Source organism: Hipposideros armiger, unplaced genomic scaffold, assembly GCF_001890085.2.
Source record: "Hipposideros armiger isolate ML-2016 unplaced genomic scaffold, ASM189008v1 scaffold_613, whole genome shotgun sequence".
NCBI lineage: Eukaryota > Metazoa > Chordata > Mammalia > Chiroptera > Hipposideridae > Hipposideros > Hipposideros armiger.
This window is the reverse complement of record NW_017731963.1, coordinates 340,133-358,146: the sequence shown is the minus strand read 5'-3', so window position 1 is coordinate 358,146 and position 18,014 is coordinate 340,133. Positions and strand designations below refer to the sequence as shown.

At 45.4% G+C, this 18,014-nt stretch overlaps 1 protein-coding gene across 1 annotated transcript in view; it reads left to right on the top strand.

Moving 5' to 3' along the window:
• The window catches only part of LBP (lipopolysaccharide binding protein), a 26,268-nt gene extending 8,485 nt beyond the window's left edge, over positions 1-17,783 (top strand). The window contains exons 2-14 of the mRNA XM_019625059.1: positions 1,242-1,370; positions 2,629-2,784; positions 3,378-3,441; positions 4,831-4,894; positions 6,731-6,822; positions 7,346-7,522; positions 8,901-8,960; positions 10,898-11,065; positions 12,625-12,692; positions 13,232-13,274; positions 14,838-14,901; positions 15,694-15,770; positions 17,388-17,783. Coding sequence (XP_019480604.1) covers positions 1,242-1,370; positions 2,629-2,784; positions 3,378-3,441; positions 4,831-4,894; positions 6,731-6,822; positions 7,346-7,522; positions 8,901-8,960; positions 10,898-11,065; positions 12,625-12,692; positions 13,232-13,274; positions 14,838-14,901; positions 15,694-15,770; positions 17,388-17,432 — 1,207 coding nt within the window. The 3' untranslated portion in view covers positions 17,433-17,783. The remainder of the gene's footprint in view (positions 1-1,241; positions 1,371-2,628; positions 2,785-3,377; positions 3,442-4,830; positions 4,895-6,730; positions 6,823-7,345; positions 7,523-8,900; positions 8,961-10,897; positions 11,066-12,624; positions 12,693-13,231; positions 13,275-14,837; positions 14,902-15,693; positions 15,771-17,387) is intronic.
• The last annotated feature ends 231 nt before the right edge of the window (positions 17,784-18,014 follow it).

Genomic DNA, 18,014 nt, shown 5'->3' with positions numbered 1-18,014 from the left:
CACAGGTAAGGCTCCCTTCTGCTGGGTCCCCAGGTGGCTGGGCAGGGGCGGAGGGCTGGAGAGGGAGGGAGGACTCTGGGATTGGGTTGGGACCCCTCTGGGGCAGACAGTGAGACTGTACCTCACAGAGTTCAGAGGGAAGCTCTGGGAGGGAATTGGGCTCCTCCATTCATTTATGCAACAAATATTAATGAAGACCTACTAGTTGTGTGACCTGAGCCTCAGTTTCCTTATCTGTAAAATGCGGATGACAGTGCTACCTCCTTTGAGTCATAATCCAGGCTCTGGTCTGACCACTGGATGTAGTCTGGAAGAGAAGATAGAACTTTAACTTTAAATAGAGCAGCTCAACTGTTAAACAAGGAAGGCTTCCCAGAGGAGGTGACATTTGAACTGAGACTTCAAAGGATCATTAGATACTAGCAACTGATGCTTTGAAAAGGAATAAAATACTTTTTGAGGGATGGACAATGGAGGGAGGGCAATTCAGTCCACAGCTCATCACCATCCTCTCTACTCATTACCCTTCCTTCCTCCCTTCCTCCCTCCCTCCCTTCCTTCCTCCCTTCCTCCCTTCCTCCCTCCCTCCCTTCCTTCCTTCCTTCCTTCCTTCCTCCCTTCCCCCTTTCCTCCCTTCTTTCCTTCCTTCCTTCCTTCTTTCCTTCCTTCCTTCTTTTATTCAGGCCATCAACAAACATTTATTGAGCACCTACTATGTTCCAGGCAAATAAAATTGAACTGATGGCCCCACAATATTGTACCATCTTGGTTTGCTGCCCTCAGCCCTTTTTGTGTCTTTTCTTGAGCTGTCCTCTGCCTTCTCTGAATGTGATGGTGTCAAGGGAGGGGATGGCTAGAGGAAGGAGCTGCAAACCCAGAGGGGTGTGTATCCATGTGCCCTACTCCAGATCCAAACCAGGGTCATGAAATTCATGGGCTCTGATCCTAAGTGTGTGACTTTGGGCAAAAGCACCCCTTCAGTGAAAAGGGAACAAGAACAGTACTGTCCTGCTCTGAGAGTCTTAAGTAACACGATAGATGTAAAGTGCTTGGCATGGTGTTTGGTCAGTGTGGGGCACACAGTAGGCACTCAGTAAGTGGGGGTAGCCTGACGCCTGCCTAAAGCAGCCATGCTGGTCCAGTCTCCACAGGGAAAAGGTACAAAGGTGAGAGCCAGACCCCAGCTGAAGCTGGACCCAAGCCAGGACTGATGCCCCCACCTTCCGTGTCTCTCTCTCCAGCCTGGACATCCGTAGCTGTGAGTTGCGGAGCTCTGCTTTGACACCCCTCTCTGGCCAGGGCCTGAGTTTGTCCATCTCTGACTCCTTCATCCAGCTCCAGGGCAAGTGGAAGGTGCGCAAGTCATTCGTGTAAGTTTGCTCAGCTCCCGGGTTCTTGGGTCCTTGGCCTTGGCCCCATTCTTCTTAGGTCCAATGAGATCCTAGTCGTGGTGGATGGAGGGAGCCCAGAGATCACCCGGGTTCCAAGTCCTGGCTCTTGGACCAGTCTCTTCTAGTCTTCTAGCTGCCCTGATGAGGCTGTGGGTGAACTAAATGAGATAATATTGTGTCTTCTTGATTTGCTTCCCCCAGCAGCAGACCCCAAGGTGAGCATTCTAGTGCAAGTACTTTATCTGGGAAGTGATCTAAGGAAACACCCATAAGGGTGTGGGGAAGTGAGGCAGGAAGAAAGGAATACGCCCCTGAGAACCTCTGGAGACAGTGTGGATGGAGCACACCTCTGAGTTACCCAAATACAGATGTGTGAGCCCATCTGCCTATTTGCCATGGGTCAAGGGTGGCTCCCCAGCCCTTTGAATTGTCTTCTGCCCTCCAAGGTCCTTGGATGGAAGGTGGATGTGTCTGCAAGGGCTGCCATAACAAAATATCACAGACACATGATTTAAACAACAGAAACTTATGTTTCTCACACTTCTGGAGGCATGGGTCCAAGATTAAGGGGTCAGCAGGTCTGGTTTCCTCTTGAGTCCTCTCTCCTTGGCTTGCAGATGACCCCCCTCACTGTGTCCTCACACGGTCATCCCTCTGTGTGCATGCACCCTGGGTGTCTCTCTGTGTGTCCTAACTCCTCTTCTCAGAAGGGCACTGGTCAGATTAGATTAGGGACCACTCTAGCAGCCTCCTTTTAACTTAATCACCTCTTTAAAGGCTGTCTCAAATATGGTCACATTCTGAGGTACTGGGGTTTAGGCTTTAAACATAGGGGTTTGGTGGGGGGATACAATTCAGCCCATTACAGGAGAGGTGACAGTCTCTTCGGGGTAACCTGACCATATTTCCACTTTAGACCTTTACTGTCCCATATAGAAGCTTCTAGCCATGTCTTCACTGAGTACTTGAAAAGTGGCTGGAACAAATTGAGATCTGCTTGCTGTAAGGGCGCAGCCACAGATTTGAAGATTTAACGAGTAAAAGAACATAAGGAATCTTATTAATAATTACTATGTTGATTACATGTTGAAATGATAATATATACCATTAAAATTAATTTAACCTCTTTCTCTTTGCCTTTTTAAATGTGGTTCCTAGAACATTTTAAATTATTTCTGTTTGCCCATACCTTCACAAGCGTCTAAGAATCAGTCATTGCTTCTCTCATCTTCTCCAGGAAACTGCAGGGCTCCTTTGACGTGCAGGTCAAGGACATCACCATTTCGGTCAACCTCGTCTTGGGCAGTGAGCCCTCAGGGAGGCCCACGGTTATGGCCTTCAACTGCAGCAGCAATATCCGTGATGTAGAGGTGGACATTTCAGGACGTTTGGGGTAGGTCACCACTGGGACAGTAGCCAGCTTGACCCCTGGTTGCAGCCTGAGGCCCAGCCAGCCAGAGGCCTGGTCTCTGATAAGCATAATGGTCCAGACAGAACGCAAGAGCACTTGGAGGTCATTCTTTGAAGGCCATTGCTGAGAATAATAGACACAGATTCAAGCCAGGAGTATGGGTGTGCCACTTCCACCAAAAAAAGAACTTCAGGGAACCAACATCAGGCAAAAGAAATTTGGCTACTAGAGGAACACAAGGGCTTTTGGCCAAAGGAGAGTTTGTGAAAAATATACAAGCCTTTAGGCAGGTCTCTTTAGGTAAAGTTTCCTTGATTGGTAAATGTTGATTCTCAAGCCCCTCCCCTAAATCTACTGCATTTGCCTGGGGTGCAGCAGGGGACTAGGATGCCAGATGCCCTGAATTCAGTAAGCGTGCTGCGAGCTGGGACTCTAGGACATAGCAGAGTACCAGGATGAGGTGGGGAGGGCTCCCTTGGGTTTAGCTGGAAGCCAGGGCCCGGCTTTCTCGGCTGCCCCGCCATCACTGCATTCAGCGGCACACAGCTGACCACCCACTATGTTCTTTTCTCCAGGTGGCTGCTGAATCTCTTTCACAACAAGATCGAGTCGAATTTCCAAAAAATATTGGAGACCGAGGTAAGAACGTTGGATCTGCTGGCATCCTCCGAGCCACTCAAGGGCTGGGCGCAAGTCCTTACTGACCTATGGCCGTGGACAGCCCTAGGGGTTGGCCCAAGCATACTTGGGCCCAAGGCCCAGAAAGTATAGATAAATCATTTGCTGAAGGTCACAGAGCTGGTGTGTGGCAAAGCTGGGGGCAAAAAGTAGGTCTCTGGACCCTGAGTCTGTCCAGTGAGAGTGAGAAGGGTTTGATGCTCAGCCAAGGGTAAAACATCAGGATGAAACAGAAACTCCTGCCCCTCCCTCTACTTAGCCTTGGTCACTGCCCCCCACTGCCCTGCTTTTCACAAAAGCCAAAGAGGAAATCATCTCTTAGGTGCCTGCAGAGACCAAGTAGGAAACTTCAGGAGTGCATGAACCAGGTAGAGCCCCTGGTTCCTACCATGAGCACCTATTCTGGATGGGGAGGTGGCAATTAAAGGGCAGGTTTTTCCAATTAAAAAAAAAAATACGTGAAATCTCCAAATGTTGGAATCTGGCTAAATACAAAGAGGTTTCATGTGAACCTTCAGTTCTCCCAAACACTCACTTTGCCCCAAAGTCCCATTTCCCAGGTGTCATATCCCTGGAGCTCTGTCTGTAGCAGTGACTGTGCTTGGGAAGGGAGAAAGTGATAAAGGGGGGAAAGGAAAAATACACACACGCACAGAGACATCCCCCCCTCCCCCAACGTCCGGTCTGGCTTTGAGTGCCCCTGGTGGTTGAATTAGGGATAGCAGGCAGACCCCACAGATTGGGTATGGCTAGCTGTATTCTGTTCCTTTCCTTGTTCTGAGGTCCTGGGCGTCTAGGTGAGCTTGGGAAACATGCCAGCCTCATTCTTGAGCACCCTCTTGCCATGTTGTGATGTATCAGGGGAAACAGCAAATGTGGGTCTATCCGGCCAAACTGTTAAGTGATGGCATTTAAGAAGAGTCTACATTAATTATACACTTAATTTGTGTGGCTATTTCTACTTGCTGTCTAGTTCCGCTATTCAACTGTAAATTCTGGGAGGCCAGGATCTCCCAAAGGAAAACGTCTTTAAAGATGGGGCTTTTCAGGCAGTGCCTCCAGCCGATGTCCCCTCATCAGGCTCTGTAGGTGACTACGTAGCTCAGATGTCCGGCCCTGGGATCATCTTTGGAAGGCCCAATTAGGCCCTGCTAGAGTCCACATGGGGGCCTACATAGTTTTGATTATTTCTGTTTCTTCAGGACCTGGTACATGATAAGTACATACACATCTCTGTAGAATCAACGGATCAGTGAGCAAAAGTGTGAAATAATGTGATAGAAGCAATTAACTCAGTGTTAGATCAAAGCCAGGGAACTCACTCAAGCTTTCTCTTCCCTTTTTTTTCAGATTTGCAAAATGGTCCAGAAATCAGTGACCTCTGACCTACAGCCTTATCTCCAAACTCTGCCAGGTAGGGTGCCTCACCCATCCTGGAACAGTTTATCTCTATTAATTTTTATAAGCACAAATATGTACTTTATAAAACCTTAAATGGGACAGAAGTATAGAAAGTAAAAATTAAAAGCCCCTTTTTCTCCCCAAATTTTCTTCCAAGAAGTAACCTCTGTTTGGGGCAGATTCTCTCAGATATTTTCTTTGCATATACAAATATAAATATACATATACATAAGTATATGAATATACATTCATATATGTATGCCTGTGTTCATGAATATATGTGTATATGCATAATTTGAATATATATTCATTTATATGTAGTATAGATATTGCCCTTTTATAACTTGTGTATGTTGGAGATCTTTCTATATCAGCACATAAGAATCTATCTTATTTTTAATAACTTTTTTGTGGAAATTAGTTACATAGAGAAAAGCATTCAAATCATAAGTGAACAGCTTACAGAATTTTCACGAACTGAGTACACAGATACCAGCAGCTACCAGATCGATATGCAGAATATGATAGCCTTTCAGAGTCCCCTCATGTGTCTTCCTGTCATTACCCACCACTCAAGGGTAACCACCATCCCAAATTCTACCAGCAAAGATTAATTTTGTGCTTTGTACATGAGTGGAACCTTGCAGTATTTAGAGTCTTTTATCAAAAATGGAAGGCTTTCTTTGTTCAACTTTAAAATGATTTCGATCCATATTGTTGCATATGGTGAGTTCATTCATTCTCTTTGCTGTGTCGTGTTTCACTGTGATGATGTTCCTCTATTTACTTCCATCCTACTGTTGAAGGCCATTTGGGTTGTTTCAGTTTCAGACCATTATGGGTAGGGCTGCACTAGAATGAATATTCTAGTACAACATGGAGACGCATGTCTTTGGGTTATACCTAGGAGTGAAATTTTAGGCTCATGTGGTATGCATAGGTTCAGCATTATCAGATCCTGACAGTTTTTCAAAGGGGTAGTAACAGACCTCATTTTAATATTGGTGTAGTATTCCATCCTGTGGATATGTCATCATTTATTTAACAAGTCTCCAGCTGCTGGACATACAGATTTGTTATTTGCTATTGCCAACATGGGGCAATATGCCCTCACATGTAAGTGTGCTGTAGAACAATCCTCTACAAGAGCGGGCCCTGGATCTAGGGTGCATACATAATGCTTGCAGGGCTAGCCCCTGACAAATTGTCTGAGGTGTTCTCTGATGCCATGGCCCCCAGGTCTCCCCACTCACTTGTGACATCCTCCTTCCCTGGAGGCCCAGGTGGACACAGATGACCCAGTGCACGGGATATGAATCTCCTCTTCCTCCAGGACTTTGAGGGGAGGTGTCTGAACCCTCTGGACATGCCTGACCTTCCTGGTTGTTAAGTTCGTGTTGATAGGAGGCTGGTTTCCTGAAGATCAAGAACTCAGTTGTAAACTGAGAAGCAATAGCATTGGTTGCAGACTTCTCTCCATTGTGTGGCTTCCTTGAAGCTCCAGGTGTGGACCGGCTGCCAAACCTGGGCTTCTCCCACCCTCAGGTGTGTGTGTGTGAGTGTGTGTGTGTGTGTGTGTGTGTGTGTGTGTATGTGTGTGTCCCTGGAACCTACTCAGGCCCCAAGCTGAGTATACCCACCCCATGGCTAATCCACCAGTGGGAAAAGAGAAACCAGGTTGTCTCTTTCTTGCTGAAGCAGTTCTTTGCCCTAGGGCTGGGCTGGGTGGAAGGTCTTGAGGCAGAGGGGCAGGAGCCTCTGAAGAAATTCACAGGAGTTTAGGTCATTCAGAGCCCTTACCCCTTCTCCATCGCCTGGCTCCTCATTCTGCCTCTCCCCTGGTTCACAGTCACCACGAAGATTGGCAGTTTTGCTGGCATTGATTACAGTTTAATGGAGGCCCCTCAGGCAACAGCCCAAATGCTGGATGTGATGTTGAAGGTGAGGGTTCTGGAGCAGGGGCTTGGGTGGGTCCAGCCCCAGTTGTGGCATTTCCTCAGGGTTAGCCCTTTCTTGGGTTTTCCTGTTCCCCCTAGCTTCAGATCTGTGCACATCTCCCCTGTGGTTCCAGCTGTGTCCAGAGCAGGGCAATACGGAGGGGTGGGGAGTGTTCCCAGAGCCAGGGTCCTCTCCCAAGTGTCTTGCAACTCTTAGGCCTTGAAACTTCCCCTCCCTTCCTTCACGATACCCACCATGAAGGTGACATCAATCACAGCTGGCCCTAGGTAGTGCGGAGGGGCTGGCCAGTAGGTCTTGTGGGTTAATATACCAAAGCTTGGGAGTCTTTTATTAAGGGATTCTGGATATGCAACACTTGGCTCAAAGGAAAATGTCTTGGTAGAGTTTCAGGCAGTGTCTCTAGCCAGTGCCCCCTCATCAGACTAAATGGGCAACTACCTAGCTCGGATGTCCAGCTCTGGGATCGACTTTGAAAGGTCAAATGCACATGATTTTCTCTCTTCAGGCTGAAATTTTTAACCGTGATCACCGCTCTCCAGTTGACTTCCTTGCTCCTGTCATGAGCCTTCCTGAGGAACACAATCGAATGGTGTACTTTGCTATCTCTGATTACGTCTTCAACACAGCCAGCCTAGTATATCACAAGGCAGGGTACCTGAATTTCAACATCACAGATGACATGGTGAGGATGGTGACAGAATAATGCTTACAGATGACAATGTAACCTGGATCCCCTTCCTTATTTCCTTTGCACCCCATTTACATCAGTGACATAGTACATTATGACTAAGAAAAAAGATCAAGGCTAGGAAAAATGTAAGTTAGCACAATTTCCATTTTCACTTTGGCTGCCAGGAAGCTCCAAGTCAAAGTTTTTTCTCCCTTATTACAATTGTGGAAGACTTTTTAGCTTGCTGGTCTGTGTTTTATTCCCCCCCACCCACCCACCCAAGTCTAGACCTGTTATTCTAATTCATATTTTCTCTCATCCTGACGGTTTGTGGAGGTTTTGTGGGGTTTTTTAATTAGTGAATGAGGCAGGATAATAGAGACACTGACAAATGCATAAAGTTATATAGAATATGAAATAAAGACCAAGTTAAAGGTAAAGCACAATTATGAAGGCATTGGACCCATAAATCAATTTTTTCTTTTCAACTTACAAATTTGTCTGGGAGCTTCCTTATACTCAAAATGGAAAAGGTACATAGTTTAGTGATTTAAGGTAAAAAGGAGAGACAAAGTCTTCCTAGCGCTTACCTCTAAAACAACTCTCTCAAATTTGTATAAGAGATACTAAATGTTATAATGGGTCACACCTTTACTCTTTCTCATCTCTTTAATATTTCTGAGTTTCAAATGGTTACTTCCTAAAAGCTAAGGCCTTGTGAACTATATCAGGATGGTGGGGGAAACAGGGCATAGCCCAATTTGGATGATCCAGCATCACCTGGTAATAAATTTGGGGACATCTGGTGGATGGGTGGAGTGACTTTTTGTCCTTGGGATGATTTCTCACACATGCTCAGGCCTTTTCCTTCTATCATCATGTTGGGTTCACCCATCCCACCTGTGGTATAGTTCTTTCTTTTATTGGATGAGATCATATAACTATGTTATAGTGAGCACTCACTATATGCTAGGCCTTGTGTTAAATGCTTTGTACCCACCATCTCATGTAACCCTTACAATGACCTGATAGGTGCTGACTATATTATCCCCATTTTATAGGTGAGGAAGTTGAGACTCAGAGAAGTAGAGGGACTGTCCTGAGACTACACAGTGACAAAACTAGGAGCCAAACCTAGGTCTTTGTGACTGCAAATCTCACCCTGATTGGACTCTCTGAGTGGGTCCTGCATGTCACCTGTACCCCAAGGAGAGCAGACAGGACCCAGGGACTCATGTATTCATGGTGAATGCAGGACTGGCATCTCGTCACTGCCATGGTAATCCCGGGCAGTTGAGAAGTTACAGTCCTGAACATCCCACCTCCCCCTCTTTAGACCTTCACCTCCTGCAGGAGCACCCTAAAGCTTCTTTGTGTCTCTTTGCTGCAGGTTCCACCCACATCTAACATCCGACTGACTACCAAGTCCTTCCGTGTCTTCGCGCCCCGGGTAAGGCTTCCCTCAGCCCTTGGTGGGTGCAGGCTGAGCCTTCAGGGGTTTCCCTTAAAAACCTGTGCACTACTCTCAGCTTGACCAACAGTCTGGCAGCGAGGGCCCCCATTGAAGGCTGGGATACTGCAGCCTTCGGGGCTTACTGCCCTTCAAAGCCCAGATAACACAGGCCTGGGCCCAGAGTCTTGTGGGACCATAGGTTGCCCAGTCTCTTATTAGCGATATCTGAGAATCCCAAGGAATGCCAACACGTCCCACAAAATGTGACCTAACCAATAACGTCAATTAGAGAGGGCATAGTAGGCACCAGGCACTGTTCTTTTAATAAATTAAAAAATTATTTTTGACGGGATAATAAATTCTTATGGTTCAACATTCAAATAACATAAAAATCTACAGAATGGAAAATCTCCTATCTACTCCTGTCCCTTAACTACCCAGCTCCCATCCAGAGTCTACCAATATTATCAGAGTATATACATCCTCCTGGTGACGCTCTATATATATACAAATAAATTTGTTTATCTTTCTTGCATTTTTTACACGATGGAAGGCATAGTAGACACCCCATTTTGTACCTTATGTTTTTCCCTTTCTGTACTGGGAGATCAATCCATTTAGGCAGATAAAGATCTTCTTCACTCGTTTTCATGAGTATGCAGTCTGCCATTTATGGGTTGACCAGTACTTGTTTAACCAGTCTCCCTTGGAAGGACATTCTTTTGCTGCATCCGCGTTGCAGTGAATAACCTCGCAGCTCTGTCATGTGCCGCATCTCATTTAATCCCACAGAAATTCACCTGTCCTCTCCCCCTACCTCCTGAGTCCCGCCCAAAACACAGATCAGATAGGCTATAGTGTTTAACCTGCCTTTCAGAAGGCTTCATGATGGCTGGGAGAAATTATAACGGTGGGAAAATGTTTAAACTTTAAGCTCTGCAATGCCTGGGCTATGTTCTTCTCTAAGGCTCCCCCTACAGGCACTTTTTCTCCCTAGAGCCCACAACAGCCCAACCTGCCGCCATGTTGTCCGGCTAGCTTTGAAGTGCCCTTGCCCACATCCTGGCTCCCACATCTCTTTTGCCCCAGGAAGAGGAGGAAACTCTCCCTATCCCTTTCCTGCTTGCATCATCATCAACCTGGCAGAGAAGCAACTCAGCCCACCTTCTAAATAAAGCAGTTTGCCTCCTCAACTTTCTAAACATTTCTTTTTACAATAGGATGTAGATTTTATATTTGCATAACCAAAAGGCCCATGGGACTGTTGTTCTTCCACCAACTTCCCCCACAAAAGGAACAGCCTTGCCCCAAATTAAATTCTGTACCTACCTCAAGTTAAACAGAAAATTGTGTGCACTTTTGAAATGGAGGAACATAGTTGCGTCGTATTTCAAAATCATTGGTGCCTGGTCTCTATATATGCAGTTAGCTGATTGTGATGAGGGTGTGAAGAAACAATACCTCTCACCCATTGCCCAGGGAGGGGTGGGTAGTGAAAAAATTGCTCCGACCTATCTGGAGGATAATTTGGCAATTCCTTATCAAAAAGCTTTAAAAATATTCCTGCCCTTTGATTCAGCAATTCCGCTTCCAGGAATGTATCCCCTTCCCCCCCAAATAATAGTCAAAGTGCACAGGCAATGATCATTATAATGAGAAAACCTTGGAAACAACTTGATATCCAGCAGAGTTAGATCAATGACAGTACTTATGCACAATGGAATACAATGCAGTCATGAAATAGATAATACAGACTCTATATGTCTGACATGGAAAGATATCCAGTTATACCTTTAAGAGAAAAAAGCACAGAACATTTTGTGGAAATATGATCAACCAAAAAGCATTCTCAGCTTTATCTGATTCTCTCCAGGCTCTCTCAGAAAACTTGCATATTTCCTCCTCTTGACATAATCTCCTCATTCTGTCCCCAGTTAGCCAGACAGTACCCCAACATGAACTTGGAGCTCCAGGGAACAGTGGTCTCTGCCCCATTCCTGAACTTCAGCCCTGGGAATCTGTCCTTGGCCCCAGAGCTGGAGATTGAGGCTTTTGTGCTCCTGCCCAGCTCCACCAGGGAGCCGGTCTTCCGGCTGGGTGTGGTAAGGTTCAAAGCCATTGCCAATGCTGTTCCATTTTCCTGTGTGTTTTTCCCCCAACTCACCACCTGGCTGACTCTTTAAGATCTCAACCTAACTATCACTTCTTCAGAGAGGCCTATCTTGATTGTTCTTACCCTTGATCTACCTTAAGCCCCTTGTCATTTTTCTCTTGTAGCACCCTATTATTTTTTTCATTGCATTTATTATAAAGATACTTATGTAGCTGTTTTGGGGTTTATTTGTTTAATGTATGTATCTCCCACTGAGTCTAGACTACTGTGGGGAGGAAGGTATAGGGCAGCAATCGGCAAACTTTTGAGACGGAGAGCCGCCAGGGGTCAGCAAACTGCGGCTCGCGAGCCGCATGCAGCTCTTTGGGTACGAACATGTGGCTCTGAAGTAAAATTGAAAATGAAAATAAAACTATCATAGTTTCATTTATAATATTACCTTAAATTTTCCTCATTTGCAAAAAATATATTTATGGCTCTCGAATAATTTTTAAATTGTTGTGAGGGACAGGATTGGCTCTTCCAGGGGTTAGCAAACTTTTGAGATGGAATGCACCCAAAGAGCCACATGTGGCTCGGGAACCGCAGTTCGCTGACCCCTGTATAGGGGATCTTTAACCTGTTCTGCTCTGTATCTATTTCTGACCCCCAAAGACTACATATCCCAAGCTCCCTGCACTCTGACTTCCAGCTAGGTCAGCCAATGGAAGGCGCTGTCAGAAGATTGGGGGTGGGAGGAAGGAAAAAGCCAGAGTATTTTTCCTTCTCTCTTTCTCTTGAACAGAGACTTGGGCAGTAACTCTCCTCCATGGTGGCTCCCATATTCTCGACTCCTCCCTCTGTTCTTCTGGTCCTGGGGTAAAAGCAGGTTCCTGCTTCTGCTAATCTCTGAGTTGCTTCTCTGACTCTTTTTTTTTGGGGGGAGGGGTGCTTCTCAGCAATTTCCTGTATTAAATTCCCTTTGAGTTAAATATTAAGAGTGGCTTCTCCTTTCCCAATGGATCCTGTCTAATAGAGAGGAGATTCTGAGTCTTTTGGGGCTTCTGCTCACTGAATGGAGAATTTTGCTCTCTTGTTTAAGGTTTGAAACTCAACAAGACAAATTTCTGGAAGGGTAATTGTTCCTAGATGCTATGTCTGCAGTTTGATATTGTTATTGTTATGTAAAGTTCTGTTATCAATATATTTAAAATTAAACATAATCTATTATTATTACTACTGTGGCTGAATCTTGGCCCTGAGTTATCTAGAAATGATCCCTTTAGAGATCTCCAGGGATAGGCACTCTACATCTTCTCTTGGTAGTCTGTTAAAGTTTAATTGCTATCATAATCAACAATTTCAAGTAAAATTGTTCAAATTCATGTTCAAACGTTTATCAAGCACCTCCAATGAGCATCTTGGGAGTCTATAGTCTAGTGGGCAAGTTCCTGCTTTAACTCATAGAGAGCTGTTTGTTTAGAGAAGACAGCTGGTCCTCAGAGTTATCCTTCTTGTACATAACAACCTCCCTTATTCAGACCTGTTTATTTCTACTGGTATTTCCAGGCCAGTAATGTATCCGCCATGTTGACCGTCAACACCAGCAAAATCACTGGGTTCCTGAAGCCAGAAAAGTAAGTCAACCTCCTACCGACATGGGGGCACTCAACTGAGCCTGCTCCGTCCGGCACTGTAGCTGATTCTCTGTAGCTGGTGCTACAGATGTGACGAGATCCTTCTGTCAATGATAGGGGCCCACCATTTGGGGGGGAAACTTAAATTTTAATTGTTGGCCCAATTCTTTTGCCTCACAGACCCTACTTCCACAAACTTCCTTTCCACCTAATACTCATCACTTCCAAATTTCTACAGAATTTACTAATACTGCTTTTTCTTAATCTATGAATTTTAGACATCAGCTATTCTGGCTTCCCGAGGTGACAGATAAAGATTGAGCTCTTTTACACTACCCACCACCCCTCTTCAAGTCTTCCCAATAAGGTTATATCATTAGTTTTGGTTATTCAGCCATCTTTTTCACTCCCACGTCTACCCCACTCTTGGCCTTATGACTTCTCGAGCCAGGGCCTCCTCCTTTCTGGGGACCCCCACATTGCTTAGGTCTCCCATGGGAATAAAGCCCACATCATGAATCTTCTCTGATTCATTGTAGGATACAAGTGGAGCTGAAAGAATCTAAAGTTGGAGTATTCAATGTAAGTTATTATTGTTTTCATTTATGAAATGACTTGGGTATTAAATAATTGAGATTGTTTACAAAGAAATACTATGGCTGTAGTAGAAAACAGAAAAGCAAAGAGCTGCTCTCTGCCCTAGAAAAGTGTAGAAGCAAAGAGCTGCTCTCTGTCCTAGAAAAGTGTAGAAGCCCTCAAGGACATAAAACATAGGGCCAAGCAAAAGTTACATCCCAATGTAAGATAATATATAAGTAAATCTTCTATCAAACAGAATTATTTTAACTGCAAGGAAAAGAAAGCCAACTAAAAATGTCTTAGGCAGACCTAAGGGTCATATGTATAGGGTCATATAGTTAAAAAAACAAAGAAAACTAAGGCTAGAGGTTTCAAGCATAGCTGGATCCAGGTGCTCAAATTAGTCCCTCAAGAATTTCTCTCCATCTCTCTACCTGCTTTCATCTGTGCTGGCTTCATTCTCAGGCAGATTATTACCATTGATAAAAATAAAAAAAAATCCTGTAGCTTCATTTTTTTTTTAAACCTACAACATTACAAAAAAAAAAATCCCTGTTAGCTCTCATTGGATCAACCCTAGTCATGTGCCCATTCTTTAGCCAATCACTGTGGCCAGAAATTCGATAAGGCCTATCGGCCAAGGATAGGTTTCCCGGAACCAGAGTTTGCAATCCCCTCTTCCAGCCCTGACTTAACATTTTTTGTATTACACAAGTAATTCAGGAAAACATTATCACTATAAAAAAAATTAAATACCAAAAATAAGGCTAAGCCTGGGCCAACCGAGTGGCTCAGTTGGTTAAGAGTTGGCTTAAGAGCGCGGGCTCTGAGCAACAGGGCCGCCAGTTCGATTCCCACATGGGCCAGTGATGCTGCACCCGAGCTGAGCTTCGGCTGAGCTGCCAACAGGTGGCAGGATGGCTCAGCTGGTGTAACAACAAGATTGCTTGTTCTATGGTGGGCTCCGCCCACCTGAAACTAAGACTGAACTCAGCACCTTGAGCTGAGCTGCCGCCTGGGTGGCTCAGTGGGTAGAGTGTGCACTCTTAACAACAAGGCTTCTGGTTCGACTCTCACATGGGATGGTAACTACGCCCACCCGCGACTAAGATTGAACACAGCACCTTGAGCTTAGAGGCCACGAGCTGCCAATGGGAAGCCAGATGGCAGCTGGCACCCTCCCCAACGAAGACTGAAGAACAACTTGGCTGGTCCCCTTCCCCAATTCCCCAACACTGTTCCCCTCCCCCAATTCCCCAATAAAATCTTTTAAAAATAATAATAATAAGGCTAAGCCAAACTTTGATATTCTTCCTAGAGAAAAGACAATTGGGCATGTAGTCTGCCAAAATTTTTCTATCTCTTTGCACACATATAAGTGTGTGTCTCAAAATAGTTTTATCTTAGCAAATAGTAGCATGATGTAGGCATCTATCTGAAATTTGCTTTTTTCAAGACTTTTGCCATGTCAGTACCTATAGAATCACCCCACCCCCAGGGTGGCTAGGTGGAGGTTTTTTAGTGGGCAAGATGGCACATGTGGTCACCTCTCCTGTTCTCCACTAGGTGGAGATGTTGGCGGCGCTGCTCAACTACTATATCCTCAACATCCTCTATCCAGAGGTCAATGGTAAGAATCACTGTGAGTTTTTCCAAGTCAAGAGTGGACAGTGCTTTTTGAGGGAAACAGAGGTGGACTTAGAATTGGGAAACAGGCCTCTCCTACGGGCTGTGAGACCTTAGGCAAGTCACTTCTCTCTGAGCTTCAGTGGCCTGTTGTGAGATGGGAGTGTTGCAGTCAACCTCATCTCCCTCCAGGACTGAATGAGGGTTGGGGACTGGGGAAGTTCTTTGGAGCACAGGGAGCTCTTAAGAGAAGGAAGTGGCAAGTGAAAGACTAAAGATCCAGTTAATATCGAGGGCGTAAGGCAGCCCACCTCTGAATTCACATTTCCAAGTCAATTGCCAACTCCCTTGTCAAAAAAATAAAGCTTAAAGACCTAAACCCTGTTTCCATCAGGCTTTACTTCATTTGGCTGCCAATAGAAAGCAAGACAGGGTGGAGGGCAGAGAGCAGGTGCCCACAAGCTTATCATGAGTGTATTCTACCCCATACCTACCACTCCTTTCACATAGCCTTGTGGTTGAGAGCTAAGACTCCTGTGGCAGCCTGCCTGGGTTCAAATCCCAGTTCTGCCACTTTCTAGCTATGTGACCTAGGAAAAATTACATGGCCATTCTCTGCTTCAATTTCCTTGTCTGCAAAATGACAATAATAATCATATTTGCCTCACAGTCTTTGGTGATAATTAACTGAGAATATACTCTGTATAGAGTTTGTAGAGAGGACTTCTTTTTTTAACTTTGTCTATAATTGTTATTTATTAACAAATCTCTCTCAATGTTGTGCTTCGATCTCCAGAGAAGTTGGCAAACGGGTTCCCTCTCCCTCTGCTAAAGCATATTCAGCTCTATGACCCTGTTCTCCAGATCCACAAGGTGAGTGAGTTCAGGGGGCTCTGAGGACTTGGGGAGAGGGATCGGTTAGCTTTCTGGGTTAGGAAGCCATAACTCAGTGGGTGGGAACCAGCCCAGTCCTGCAGCTGGGAAAACCTGGACTGGAGTTGGATGCTCCCAGCATGGCTAGATGCCAGGAAGCCATCCACGTATCCCTCAGAAATAGGACCTCTATTGGAGTAGGAGGTAGTTGACACAAGGTACTGTACCACCTTGCCTTCTAACCCTCACCATGGGTGACGAGCTCATTGTAAAATACCGCAGTTCTAGACATGCCCATCCTAGACAATTCAGATTCTGAAAGCCATTTGTAAGTTTTTAATGTTCTTCCAAATTCTTAAGTAGAAGCACTTTGTTCTAAATATATACATGTTTGGTGTGCTCCCCCTCATAGACCCATTCCCCCCACACACCCACAGTTTGAATTTAGGTATACTTCCTTCAGTCTTTTTGTTTTCTCTAAGCATTTGAAAGAAGTCATTTGTTTTGGATAAGTGCATTGGCTTGTGCACATACCTGTTTTCTTTCTTTTCTTGTTTCTTTTTGTTGCAACCTAGTTCCTCCCCCACCCGGATGTTAAGTATTGTCCCATCCATCAGATGGGCCACAATTTACTTAACTATTTTAATACCAAGGAATATGTCTGACTCTTCACTATTCTCCCCACTATTCTGACCAAGCATTGTATGGACCACCCACGCACTACAGTTCAGGTTGTCTTTCTAGCATAGCATTCGTAAGGTGGGATGATCTCGTTGGCGGGCTTGTGAACATTAAAGTACATGCTGCATTGTGCCTGGTACATCATGGACATACATTAATAAGAGCAGAGTGGTCAGGAACATTGAAACACTGACCAACTATTATATTTGGAAAACTGTCCAAAGGCCTTTCGGGCCCAGGGATACTCAACATCCAACTACTGTTGAGTGTTTACAAGGAGTCAGACAGTTCAAAACAAAGCCTGAGTGACAATTCACACAGCTGGCCTCAGTTTTCTCCTCTGAAAAATGGGGTGTAGCCCAAACCTGACCAGGCTCTTGTGAAGATGAGAGGTCATGTATGAAAGCTTCTAGCTCAGTTTGGCACATGGAAAGTCATTAGAAGATTTATTGTGTGCTATCATATTTATTAGAATTTTGACGTCAATGCTGTCCATTTGCTTGACCCCCAAAGGCATGGGATGGATCACTATGGAAAACCATAGGACTTTGTCTTGAGTTCAGAATTCCCCCCGCCCCCCTGCCCTTTGAGTGATGGAAACTTACAAGAAGGTAGGAGAGGAAACCCCAGAAGCTCACAATTTTGTATTTTTTGCCAAGGAAAGAGAATATAGGTGACACAAAGGACATTTATGAGGCCTGCCTGAAAGGAGCAGCTTGGGAAATGACAGATAAATCGCCACCTTAGAGAAGGTAGCTGGCAAAAGCTGTTGCTTTATGGAGACCTTGGGGACAGAGGCACACTTGCAATTTATGCACTGACCTGGTTTCTGGCAGAGTTTGTGTTTCCCCAAATGTGAGCCTCCCTTTAAATCAGAGATGCATCTTTTTGGAGTAGGGGATGTTTTACCATCTTGTCCTGTCTTGTCTCTCCTAGGATTTCCTGTTCTTGGGTGCCAACATCCAGTACATGAGAGTTTGAGGGCAAGGAGAAAGACAGGTCTTGGATAACACAGCTGGATCAGCAAGTTGGATTTCCAGATGTGCAGGATATTCCTGGAGATTCTGGGAGGAAGAAGACTTCTGTTCTCCACTCTGGGGACAAGGTCTGCTTGGCCTCTGTCCCCACACTCCTCCACTCTGGGAGGTGCATCCACACCTTCTCTGACTCTGAACTTTACTTTCTCCACCAAAACAGACCATCCTCCCCACTGGCCTGTATGATCTTCAAGGGCAGGCGCCATCTTTTTTATTCACCACCTGATCCCTGTGCCTAGCAGAGTGCTGGCACATAATAGGTCCTCAATAAATATTTACTGACTGGTTCAATGAAGGAACCACCTGGTACTCTAGCCAAACCTCCCTACCTCCCACCTACTTTGGTCTATAGGATCTTCGGATGGTCAGCTCCATCTGTGGTCTCCATGGGTCAACCCCGACCACAGTCCCCTTTATCATCAGCCACTGTCATAGGGACCTCCGTGAGAGAATGAGGAATTCTGCTCCCCAGTTAGCCCTGACCTGGCACTGGTGCCTGCCCTCTAAGGTGCTTGCCCATCTCAGT